Source organism: Daucus carota, chromosome 2 (genome assembly GCF_001625215.2).
Source record: "Daucus carota subsp. sativus chromosome 2, DH1 v3.0, whole genome shotgun sequence".
NCBI classification, from domain to species: Eukaryota; Viridiplantae; Streptophyta; class Magnoliopsida; order Apiales; family Apiaceae; genus Daucus; species Daucus carota.
The window spans coordinates 54,265,924-54,278,563 of NC_030382.2; the positions used below are offsets into that span (position 1 = coordinate 54,265,924).

At 34.5% G+C, this 12,640-nt stretch overlaps 2 protein-coding genes across 5 annotated transcripts; one reads left to right on the top strand and one right to left on the bottom strand.

Annotated features, from left to right (window-relative positions):
• Positions 1-617: 617 nt before the first annotated feature.
• Positions 618-2,085, top strand: LOC108208319 (dormancy-associated protein 1). The gene is made up of 3 exons (XM_017378835.2): positions 618-862; positions 1,506-1,734; positions 1,825-2,085. Exons 1-3 carry the CDS (start codon positions 766-768, stop codon positions 1,859-1,861), a joined length of 363 nt encoding a protein of 120 aa, XP_017234324.1. The 5' UTR covers positions 618-765; the 3' UTR covers positions 1,862-2,085.
• A 1,651-nt stretch (positions 2,086-3,736) lies between these two features.
• LOC108206308 (putative E3 ubiquitin-protein ligase RING1a) lies at positions 3,737-12,281 on the bottom strand. Of its 4 annotated transcripts, none has more exons than XM_017376562.2 (11): positions 11,962-12,281; positions 11,805-11,850; positions 10,054-10,112; positions 5,974-6,055; positions 5,769-5,889; positions 5,623-5,664; positions 5,157-5,352; positions 4,831-5,045; positions 4,484-4,591; positions 4,181-4,321; positions 3,737-4,088 (listed from the first exon to the last, which is right to left on the bottom strand). In XM_017376562.2, the coding sequence occupies exons 1-11, from the start codon at positions 12,089-12,091 to the stop codon at positions 4,053-4,055; spliced, it is 1,176 nt and encodes a 391-aa protein (XP_017232051.1). In that variant the 5' UTR covers positions 12,092-12,281; the 3' UTR covers positions 3,737-4,052. The 4 variants fall into 4 exon arrangements, with proteins under 4 accessions (XP_017232051.1, XP_017232050.1, XP_063944332.1 ...); XM_017376561.2 differs by having other exon boundaries at positions 4,831-5,054; positions 11,962-12,273; XM_064088262.1 differs by having other exon boundaries at positions 3,915-4,088; positions 4,831-5,352; positions 11,962-12,234.
• Between the last annotated feature and the right edge of the window lie 359 nt (positions 12,282-12,640).

Here is a 12,640-nt window from a genome sequence, read left to right on the forward strand (position 1 = left end):
GTTGAGAGTATCATTTTTGATATTATATTTTTATTCTTTTGAAATTTTTTATAATTATATAAAAATATTTATATGTACAAATAAATATTATTATTAATAAAAAAGATCGAGTAGATATTAAAGTTATTGCTCGTTTAGTACAAATATAATAAATTAGTCACTAACTTCAAATTGACTCAATCTAGTCATTAACTTAAAATTTTGTATCAAATAAATTATGTGATTAAATAGTTACAAATTTTTAACTTTTTAATGATCACAATTATAGTACTAATTTTCAAATTGATAAGCAAATTGAGTTCATTTTGAAATGAATGACTAATTTGATATATTTGAATGAAACGATTGATTATTTTAATATTAATCCCAGAAAAAAAATTACTACAACTTTTTATGCATTTTTTTGAATTATGAGTTATAAGTTTTATGCATGAAAAGTTATAACTTAATTGACTTCCTAGCCTCAGATCTTTTTCCCCAGAAAAATTGGAAAAGCTTAATTTGTTTAAAAACGGGGACACTTGTGCCTATTTACAACCCTTTCTTATAGAAGAGTCAGAAAAGGTGGATCCTCCATTTTACTCGGTTCTTCGTCCTTGATATCTTATACTCTTGTTATACCATGATATATTAATCTACCTCACCTTGACTTGTTCCAATAAAGGGAGAGTTTGAACCACAAATCTAATTACAGCCAAGTATCTCTCTATATATTCATTCCTAAACTTGATTAAGAAAATTGTTTAGAAAGAAAATCTAGAAAAGATGGGATTGATGGATAAGCTCTGGGATGATGTTATGGCCGGTCCACAACCTGAACGCGGACTTGGCAGATTCAGGAAGATAAAAACCAAGACAAATGGTACTGCTTCTTCTTAACATATTCGCCATCTTCTGATTCTCAGATACGTATACATATGTTGATTGATCATATGGTGACATTGACATTGACATGTTACAAATACCTGGCTAGCGAGCACGATTCGATAGCCCAAGTAAGGGGTTAATCCTTTGTTGTCCCGGGGTACCCTGGTTATTAGAACAGATACTTAGAGCTGTAATTCGAGTCGGGCAGCTCGCGAGCTCGTCCGGCTCGAACTCGTTTAAGTGGGCTCGGCTCGACTCGACTCGTTAAACGAGCCGAGTTCGGGCAAAGGTTTCGGCTCGTTTAATTAAACGAGCAACGAGCCGGCTCGACTCGACTCGTGAAATTAAACGAGCCGAGTTCGGGTAGAGGTTTGGGCTCGATTAAGTGTAAAATTATGCGAGCTGGCTCGCTCGACTCGTTAAAACCGGCTCGTTTAGCTAAACGAGCCGGCTCGACTCGGCGAGTCGAGTTCGGGTAAGAATTTAGGCTCGATTAGTTCAGATACTCAAACTCATGTTGCAGATGGCCTTTTTTCACTCTTGTGGTTTTTGATTGTGTTTTTGATTCTGTACAAATTATAAATATATTACAGCTGATCATATGATTAAATTAGGGTTTTTTTATTTGTAATGAGAAGGGGAAGGAGAAGGTAGCAGTAGCTTGCAGAGGTCGTTGTCGACGCCAACAAGCCCAGAAGCACCAGCAACACCAACAACACCAACTACTCCCATGTCACCGGGCCTGGGGCCGGTGCACAGGGATAATGTGTGGAGGATGACTGAACCCCGCAGCAATCCTGCCACCAGGGGCATTGGTTCCCAAGTGTATGACAAACCAGAGCCCAATTCTCCCACCGTTTATGACTGGTAAATCCCAATTTAAATTACATATATACACCTAGATCAAATATATATGTATGCAAAAGGTCTTTTAACATATTTAAATATACATTTCAGGCTCTACAGCGGAGAGACAAAGAGCAAGCATCGCTAAATTTACCTTTTTAAGACATGGGATTGCTGGTTACCCTTGCATGTAAATAATCTATATTTCTTCGCTTTTATTTTTAGCCACCTGTGAAAACTCTGTTTTCCGGTCTCCAGTTACTTTTTATCGCCATCTATAAAATTTACCAGAAAAATAAAGCTCTATACGTGTCGTTGTATCTAGCGTTTAAGACTTTGAATAAGATATATTAAGATTTATTCTTTTGTTCAGGTAAATAATTTGTTGTTTTTACGTGTTTTGATCAGTTAAGTTATATCACAGATGTACTCTTCAAATAAATATGAGAAAATAGTGCTTCAATAAACTCTTAACAGTTTTTTCAAAATTTAATAGTCTCTTTTCTCCTATTGAATATGTAGATAAAGAGATAAAGTCTAGGTTGAAATTGTCATGATATTCAATATACAATTCATATATTAAAAAAAATGATTTAGAAATCCGTTAGGCAATGTTTTAAGACATGCTAAATTATTTAGAACACTTTCTTTATCTTTCTGAAATAAATTAGGAAACTATGATACACTACTGAATAATAGTATAATATTGTTAGCGTGTATTATGGAATAGAATAAGTACATAATGAAATGAAAGTTTATGCATAAAAAAAGGTGTATGAACAAATATTGACTAAATATAGGTAAGTTTACATCTTTTGTGATGAAAATCATAACGTAACATGATTAAAAAGAAGCTAGTTCATATAGTTTGATGAAAATTATAAAAAATCATGATTAGAAATATATTAGTTCATATGGAAAGATCGAATGAATGAAAATTATATATATATTCTTTCATCCCCTCAATTTAAATTACGATTTAGAGTACAAATTTCATTTCATTCCATTCAATCTAAATTCACATCATTCCATTCAATTCAAGTATCAAGTGTAGAAAAAAAAAAAAAAAAAAAGAGTAAACGCAACATGTTTATTTACCTTAGCCCAGGTTTAAACTCAAACTCTACCCCAGAAAGGCAGAAACACACATCCGAAGATTTTAAGAATCTTAGAATTAAAAATATCTATGGTATTATACCCAAATAACATCAGGTCCCCCCTGATCCAAGATCTACCTATACAAGTCTAACAGAGTTCAACTGAACGTCTCCGGCAATAAAAATATTGCCTTTCATTCAGGAAAAATAAGTTATATAAATATTGACCTATAGGCTATTGGTAACTTTCTTTTACCTATTAGATCTAGTTAATCATAGCTTCGCTTCTTTATCGAGATTTCGTTATCATCTTTATCAAGATTTCATTATAAACCGCACTTTAAAGAATTATTCTTTATTATTTTTTTTGCCACAAAATAAAACCACTTTCATTAATAATAATTTCATTAATAATAATACAGTCAAGACAAAAGCATTGACAACCAAAAACCCTAATATCATGAACTGAGATCGGATAAGCGACACCCAGCTATCAATCATACTCAACCGATCCAAAATCAAATAAATCCAAACATATGGTATGAATGAAAGACATAGATACTGGTAACCTGCTTAGATTTTACCTATTATGCAGATCTGCAATATGTGCTTAAGGATTACTACTACTACAAACATAGAGCGGGCTGGAATCACCCATCATGCAGACACAAAGATAAACAAGTAGATCTTGACCTAACTTTTAAATTAAGTAATGACAAATCATCCAGGAAGAGCAACATTAGTTATCGAGGTCAAGAGGAAGTCTATGTGCACTAGGCAAGTCAGGCACCCTATAAACAATAGACCCATTTAATGAGAGAGCATGATCAACTCCTTACCTCCACATACAGTTGCATTGGCGAAACAAAGCTAGCAACGCTTCAGTTTGCTAAAGCAATGAGGTTTCAGCTTTGAAATGCATAAACTGACAAAGTAAAATTATGCTTATCAATCCAAAGAAGTCTCCATGCTTTTAGTTCCCATAAATTCACAACTTTAGGATACAATTGGACCAAACCAAGATCCAAGAACAAACAGTTAAACATTCTAAACTCTTATGAACTAGAAACAATTTTATAACTTATATTAAAGTTTAAGAACCAAAAAAAATATCTCTCTTTTCTGGCCCTAAACCTGCACTAGCTAATTTCCTTCCCCCAAAGTATTTTTCTATTCACTTTTCTTGACTGAACATTATAACTGTTCATCCTGGATGTCATATATATCAGCTTCAAACGGAATTCATCGAACCTGTGACTTCAGCCTGTAAGCCAAACGCTGAAAAAAAGGCCAACAATGTCACATTGAAATATTACCATGAGCACAGTATACATGCTAAACATACCAAATTTATTCAACAGATAGCTCACCATATCATGCTGAGTAACGCTGGACATAGCTTGAAGTTCTGCCACTGTTTCCTGCCCCTCCAATTTGCACAATACATCTCCGTTTTGCACCAGTAAAATTTCAACTTCTTCAGCTTTAGCAGCAGTGTTCTTGGCAACATACTGCAGATTAGGCAAAAACTTAATATCAAAGCTCACAAAGACATTTGTGATAATAATCGATTAGCACCATCTTTACCAGAATTTTTTAGTAGAGGTAAAATTAGTTTAAAAATGACAATTAATAATGGCAAAAGCAGGTTTGTGTTTCTATAAAGATCTTACCTCGATGAGCTTTCTAACTGTTACAGTGGGTTCACAACGCATGTGTCGACGCTCCAAACTTGGTAAACTTTGTTCGTCAAAGGGCACAAGCATGAATTGAATATCCAACTGAGAAAAAGGTTGTTAACAGATAAAATCAGTAGGTGCTTCCTAGGAGTTACGAAAATAATTTAAAGAGGAAAAAATAAGATAATAGTATCACAAAGAAGAACACAACAGCCGCAAAGGGGAACATTCCTTATTTGGTTGAACTAAAGCCATTTAGCAGTTCACAACCAAATATGAGGAACCAAGGCATATGACAGATGTGTGAGCAAGTGAACCATCAGTTCTGCATTTATTATTACCGCATCTCTTTCTACTGTATCTTGGCAACTTTCAAGTAGCTTAGGCATGCGGTTGCTCCTTGCAAGCTTTATATTCCCAGCACTCTGATTGCTATGGCGAGTGTTGCTCCGCATGCCACCTCTACCCCAAGCAAGCATTTCAGAGTTTATAGCAAGTCCAGCGAATGCGCCCAAGGAATCTCTGTTAACCTCAGCATCATTTTCATCTCCTCTATCTGCACTCCCTGGCACTAAAGAGGTCAGAGAATATCGAAATCCTCCCCATCTCTTATATTGTTTTGGTTTGACTTCAATCACCAACTCATCAACAGAAGAAGAATCATTACCTCTACTACGGCCATTAGCATAATTCTCCTCATCAGATCCTGCCTGCCCAGTAGCTCTTTGGTTCCTCCTTCCTCTGGAAGTTTGGTGCACCTGTGATCTCCTCATAATTGCAGCAGCTGTTGCTCTAGCACTTGAGCGTTTCTTGCCTAGTGCCTCAGATTGTCTGCGCTGAGTCTGGGCAATGGAATCTTGGATCTGCCCAAACATAATAAATATATGAGTACACAAAGAAAAATGTATATAGTTCACCATATGTCAACATTACAGCCTGTAAAATGTCCCGCAGAGTACATGGACTAGTACACTGAATGTACATTACGGTCATGAATGTGCCCCTTCTCAAAGGGACACATTAAGCAAAGAGAAGGCTCTACTACCCCGCCCTTCTTCAGTGCACATACAAAGGAAAAAAATGTTTAAAAAAACATGAGAATTTGACTTTAAGCAGGCACCAATATAACTAACCTGCTTATAGCGCGTCCTCTCCTCTTCATGGAAAGCCAGTTCCTGGACAAAGGGTAAAAGTAATGAGATAAATAAAATAATAATAAAAAAAAAAGCATTATACTAGTACTTAAAATTGTGTACTTCAAGAATCAGCCAAGTCATACCTCCTCTTCATACTTCTCAACGTCCGGATACAGAGTAGAAATGAGTCTATCATACTTTGGATCATCCCTCAGCGAACGACGACTGGCACAATGCGTACGGCATGCAGGGCACTCATTGTTTCTAAAAGAGTTGCAGCAAAATTTGATTAGAGATATTATATTTTGTACACGAAATATTTTTACACCTGCTGGCTTTTTAACTTACCCCAGTCTCATCGACTTGTCGATGCATTCCCTGCAAAAGCGATGCAAGCAGTCCATGACGGTCCTGGTTTTTCTTATAATCCCTATCCATCAATCAAAATAAATATCAAATTTGTCATTCGATAGAAAATTATTGGTAAAGAAAAAGTGTACAATTCCTGAAAATAATTAGTTCGATTATACAGATTTAAGATTTTTGACTAGCACATGCTCCATGTATTCTTAAGAACAAGAAGCGAACAGATTTTATTAAAGTTAGTTTGTTGAAATTTTATAAAAATCATTTCAGATGGAAAATCTTCTTCTACGTGATGTAAAATGTTGTTAGACTTTTGCCTGTTAGGTGATAGCATAAATAAGCACCGCCTATGACAATCAAGTCTGAAAGCATTTCAAAAACTAGGCAGCAGCATCTCATAATAAGCAAGGGACCCACAACGGATATGTACATGGACAAAAACTATAGATTATTTTGTTCCTTTTTTTTTTAAATACTAATTCATGCCAGAAGCAGAGCATTCTGTTTTTTAAAATTGATTGCATAGATCTGATTTGCAGTCTTGCACATCTCTAAGAGCATGATTCCATGACAATATGGGTCTATAGATACTAATAGCCTATGCAGCTGCTTTAAAGCAAAAGAAATATGAAAGTCTGCGTCATGGTGTCTCACTGATCTCCAGTAACAAGACACATATATAAACCGTTGTTGCTCTAAATTAGAATATAGAGAGAGTTCAAAAGAACAGGATTCATTATATTGGATAATGCAATGGAACAGGAACAACAAACATATCAGCATAGTACAATATCAGTTAACAGCAAATAATGAGCAAGGAGTTTATAATGACGAAAAATCCTCGCCGCCTCCCTACATAATTAGTCATCAAGTAAATAATTCATTTTGGATAGAGTTACAGAACTGAGGATTTATTTATACTTGTATGCTTATATATATATATATATATATACTTGTATGCTTATATATATATATATATATATATATATATATAACAAGTTGACGCGAATATAATAATCCTCACATATCAGATCAATCAAACACAAAATTCATGACCGAAAACATAACTCAATTATTCGAATTCAGCACAAATATTTATTAAAAAAAATGCTGTTTAACTTGTATTTCAGTGTTGAAGAAGGTTTGCATTTTATTGCAGAGATCAGCTTATTATGCAGGCCATATAGAATAAGACATGCCTGTTAAAGATAATTCGATGCACCTCAAACACACACACACACACACACACAGAGAGAGAGAGAGAGAGATGCTGAAATCCCTACAATCATGTTTCTAAGCAGACCAAAATAATGTGTGGAGTTCATGTGTATTGGGAAGTCACAACCACATTTGATACCAATGGTCAAAGTAAAATACACTTTCTTTGATAATATAAGAACTAAATCATAATTGTTCTTCTTGGGTGATTGCTACTTGCTAGTGGTGATTAACTTGGTTAAATGGATTACAGAAGGAATACGCTGCCTGTGGAGCATCTCATCAAACAGGTTAAAGGCATGATTAAGGGTATTTTTGTTGCATACTAATACAAGAATTATATACAAGAATTGGAAGCAGTAGTAATTAGCTTGAAGATGAACAGAAGAGTTGTTCTTTTTCTGCACCTAAAATTATGAAACAATGGTGTTTCAATTCTGTCATCGATCTCCACATTTGAATAACTTTAACTCACGTGAATTCATGAGTTACGACTAATGAGACTGCTAAAAACAATTTAGATCTGGAAAGTATAAAACAAATTCAACATAAACATAGATCGCAAAAATGTATAAACAAGATCTACACCCAAGTCAGTCATACCAAGTCGAAAATAAAAACTAAAAAAAAATCGATCTATATAACGAACATCTGATCACAATAATAATCAACATAAACATAGAACATAAGAACTTATAAACATCTATACCCAAGTCAGACGTGATCCATAGAAAGTCAATACATAGACCAAAGAAGAGTCCGATCTATATAGATCTATACAACCAACACCGGATCCCAATATCAAAGCCCTAAACACAAATTTTTAGACAAATCATTCACAATAGAGAAAACAGCTCAATATTCTTCAACTTCTACTTGTTGAACTTGATGTGCATTTAGATATAAACCACAAAGGGAGGAGATTGAATATAGAAACAAATATACAAAAGACACAAATTTTGGGAATGGAACAGCAAACAAATTATTGGAAAGTGAGAGAGAATTCCAGATGGTTTACCTGAAATTAACCCAATCAGGGAAGGGGGAAAGAAGATAATTAGGATCATAATAACACAAGAACAGCATCGATTTCAAAAAATGAAAAAGTACGAGAAAAATGGTAAAGAGAAAAGTATCCATTAGCAGAAGCTCGCAAGATGAAGAGGAAGATGAAAAGTGAAGGTTCAAATGAGGCGAGGCGCGGACCCCTTTAAAGAGAGGTGCAAGAATTGCAATAAATAAGCAAAAACTATTATATGCGTATAAATAAAAATGCTAGTGCAGAAAGTAACAAATTAAGCATATAAAAAATTTATTCTGAACCAAAATAGTACAAACACGATTAGCTTTTGGACTTGTAGAATAAAAAAAAATAATTAGCTTTAAACATTACGACTCTAATAACAACAATAATACGTATTCTTTAACACAAACTTAATCTATATAGAGCATAATCTTAAACTATATGGACAAGCGAACACGTGCCAAGACAACAATAATAGTTTTCAGCTCAAAACTATTCAAATTACTGTATAGTATGTGAGATTTTGTAGCGCTACTTTTATATCCCTATCATATATATATATATATATATATATATATATATATATATATTATCAAACAAATCTTTAAGGTGTACAGTTAAATAAGTATGTATAATGCAAGTCTGCAATAATTAAATACATACTGTAACCTATAAGATTTGTTCATGCTATATAATACTATTATAAATACTTGTAGATTAAAGATTTAATACATATAGAAATTATCAAAAAGAACAATCATAATAAGAGGCGGCGAAGAAAAAGATAGGAAGAAATAGGAAGCTTGTGCAATGGTAAGAAGAGTTAAAAGAAAGGGCAAGACCACAACTATCTCTTTTAAAATAATTAAAAATGGACCTCGCTTCAATAGACATGCTTTGCCTTGTGCCTCGTCAGGTGAGGCGCAAACCTCCTTTAACTCACCTCTGGCAAGGTGAGGCAAGTTTACTGGGCTTCTTGCTTAGGAGAAATCGTGGTCAAACCTTCAACAACAATGATAATGAAATAATAGGCAGAGGCCGGAGGGTTTTCAGAAGTTTGAGGCCTTAGCATACTTCATTTTTTTATGAGCTTAATCCTAACCTGATGCAAAAGCATCAAGAGACAGCCTTATCTTAATGGAGTAAAAAGTTATAATACTGCTTGCAGTTTCAGTATACTTGACAAGATCCACCATGGCACAAAGCAGTAAAAACATGTAAAGAAAATACGAAAGAACAGTGTTCACTTAAGGATTATCAATATTCAATACACAAAGACTGGACTAGAGAGGAACTTTTCTTTGGAAATGTAGAGTGGTAGACTGATAAAAGTTTAGTAAAACTGCACATCAAAGGCACAAACTCAACCCCCTCCGGCCTACACATGATGAGAACAAGTAATCAAGCAACTTGATACTTAACTATTATAGTTTGTTATCTTTGTTGATGCGGAAAGAGTAAATAATTGTCAAATATCATTTATTAATAAAATATAAGATTGGTTGTCACTGGTAAAGTTCTATAAGCACATCAACAAAGTAGATTAGTAGAATTGACCAAAATCTCTACGATGGTAGAGACTAGAGATAAATCAATTCATGGTTAGCAGGGGTGGTTTTCATAATACTTTTTTTATTAAACTCAGACTTGGCTTCACTTCGGTCTACATATTCGAGACGATTTAAACGAGAAGATAAACAACTTTTTACTTGTGTATAGTACAAGTAGTTCCGAAAAGATTGCAGTGTAATATAGGAACATCATGCTTCGACCACATTAAGTACCAGATAATCATTTATATCAAGGAGCCAAAAGAGTACCTAGACAAATTGGACATTGTACTTCCTTGCGTATATCAGGCAAATGAACAATAATATATCTGAAACACAAGCAAACAGAGTAAGCACAATTTGCAATGCAAGGCACCAAACTACTGATAAGTACAAATATGCATGCAGATTGCGGAGTATATAAGATGCATAAACACAGATGCCTTTTTACAAGATTATGATATAAAGTTGAAAAAAATGAGTTTTCAAAGATGTCCTCTAGTATGAGCAGACACTTAGTCCAAAACTGAAGAATCCCTGACCACCCATCCTACATCACTCATGATTAAGAACTTGGAATATACAAACAACATGACTTTCAAATATGACAGGCACTTGCACAAGTACTAAAGTACAAACACTATAGAATGATACCGATCCTTAAATTACATGTACATGACTCCCCTTCTCTAAAAGCACCACCCCATGTGCACCAGCACTATCAGTGGTTCGAAACAGACACAAGTGGTTCAACATAAGTCATTATGACTACTGTAAACACTGATTGATCTCAGAGATGCAAATTAAATGTAACCTGATGAGATAATATGCAACAATTTTCACATGGACAAGCTTAAAGATTGTGAAATTACATTGGAAATACATGATACAATTTTAATACTAACAAAATCATCTAAGCCACGCTACTTGAATTCTATAGTTCACCACTTTACTGTTTGCATTTTGAGGCACTAATTTTTTTTTAAGTTGACATCACACGTATATAGCATATTCAGATGCTCATTCCATGAGCAAATGAATTTTGACCCACATATAAACAAAAAGAGGAAACAGATTGGGGGGATATCATAATTATGGAAACAGGTAAGAACACGATTCTTTTAGACTTTCATTGTAAAAATAGCCCGTTAATGATTAAAAATATGATAAGAAGAAGTGTGACCGTCATTTGAAACATTTTACAAGGGAACATACTATCACGAACAATACTCCAACACACCACACCAATAAAACAAGCAAACAGATCCAAAAAAAAAAGAGAGGCTAGTTTTACTCGTCAGATGTACAGCAACTTTCAAAGGACCAGAAACACATGACATTCAACAACAAACTCTGATCTTCAACTCCCTTACACAACCAAACCCCGTAGCAAGACGAAAAGAAAGGAAATACAAACAAAACACACAAAATCCTCCGGACCGCGTCCACAACTGCTCCTCTACAACTCACTCGCAAAAATGCAGCAACCAAGTCAATCTACCACACATAACACATGCAGATCAATACACACATCAATCAAATCAACTATCACCACAGCAGAAGAAACTCGGAACACGAAAAACTCAACATAACACGCACACACAAACAACACATATAAAACAATCACACGGGTTAAAAAAAAGACCAGTTCCTCTCTATCTGATGTACAGCAACTTAAAAAATAGACCAGTTTCACTCCATCGGATGTACAGCAACTTCAAAAAACCAAAAAAAAAAAAAAAACGTGCAATAAGAAATTCTAATCTTCAACTCCCATAAACAACAATCCCCATAGCAAGACGAAACAAAAGCGAAATATAAACAAAAAAACACAAAATCCTCCGAAACCATGACCACAACAAGTCCTTTACAAGCACTCGTGAAAATGCAGCAACACAGTCAATCAACCACACATAACACATGCAGATCCATACACACATCAATCAAATCAATAATCACCGCAACAGAAAAAACTCGAAAACACACAACACATATACACATATCAAAGACAGAAATCATACTCTTCGTCGTCGCCATCAGGACTCGGAGAACGGCTTCCATTCGAATCTGTGACAAAACAATCACAAAAACATCAAAAACAACAACAAAACACGAGATATAAGCAAGAAATGTTGACTAAAATCAAACAAATTTATCACGTATCTCGAGGTAACAAACCTGATTGCTCTCCCTGAGGCTGCTCATCGCTGTTCTGATTACGATGCACGGAAGAATTGTTGTTGTTTTGGTTGGTGTTATCATCATCAGTGCCAGCAGGAGTGCTAGCAGGACGCTTCTGTGCAGGCATTGTGTGTGTATCTTTAGTGACGGTGGCGTAGAGGCGGAGATGCGGTGGAGAGAGATACACAAAGTGATTGATTGTGTGAGGGGGGGCTTGTTATATGGGAGAGGCGGATGAGTAGAGGAAGTGCTGCTGGTTGCCCCGTGGTGTTTGCTCGTAATTTATACTTATTTTCTCTTTTTCTCGATGCATCTATACATGTGTTCTACCTTGTTTATTTATTTATGAATTTCTTTTGTTGAGTTATGTTCTTTCGAATATGTTTTTAATGTTGGATATGGTTCGAATTATTTTCAAGAGTTTGTTAAAATTAATTAAGCAAAAATTTAACTTTGATGTAATATATAATCTTATATATATAGTTTATCTATAGTGATAATTTTTGACCTACACAAAATAAGATGATATGATTTTTAAAGTCTATCTATTTTTATTGTGACTTGATTATCGTATTAATTAACACGTGTGTTTTTGATATTCAACTTATTTGTAACCTAATTATGAAGTAAGTTCACTTCTCTAATTGAATTGAACTTATAACTATCTTCATAATAT

Excerpts from the sequence above, each read along its gene's own strand:
- LOC108208319 (XM_017378835.2), top strand. The coding sequence starts at position 766 with ATGGGATTGATGGATAAGCTCTGGGATGATGTTATGGCCGGTCCACAA. Across the intron at positions 863-1,505 it reads GATAAAAACCAAGACAAATG|GGGAAGGAGAAGGTAGCAGT; the intron begins GTACTGCTTCTT and ends TGTAATGAGAAG. Across the intron at positions 1,735-1,824 it reads TCTCCCACCGTTTATGACTG|GCTCTACAGCGGAGAGACAA; the intron begins GTAAATCCCAAT and ends TATACATTTCAG.
- LOC108206308 (XM_064088262.1), bottom strand. The coding sequence starts at position 12,091 with ATGCCTGCACAGAAGCGTCCTGCTAGCACTCCTGCTGGCACTGATGAT. Across the intron at positions 5,665-5,768 it reads TTGAGAAGTATGAAGAGGAG|GAACTGGCTTTCCATGAAGA; the intron begins GTATGACTTGGC and ends CCCTTTGTCCAG. Across the intron at positions 4,592-4,830 it reads ATACAGTAGAAAGAGATGCG|TTGGATATTCAATTCATGCT; the intron begins GTAATAATAAAT and ends CCTTTTTCTCAG.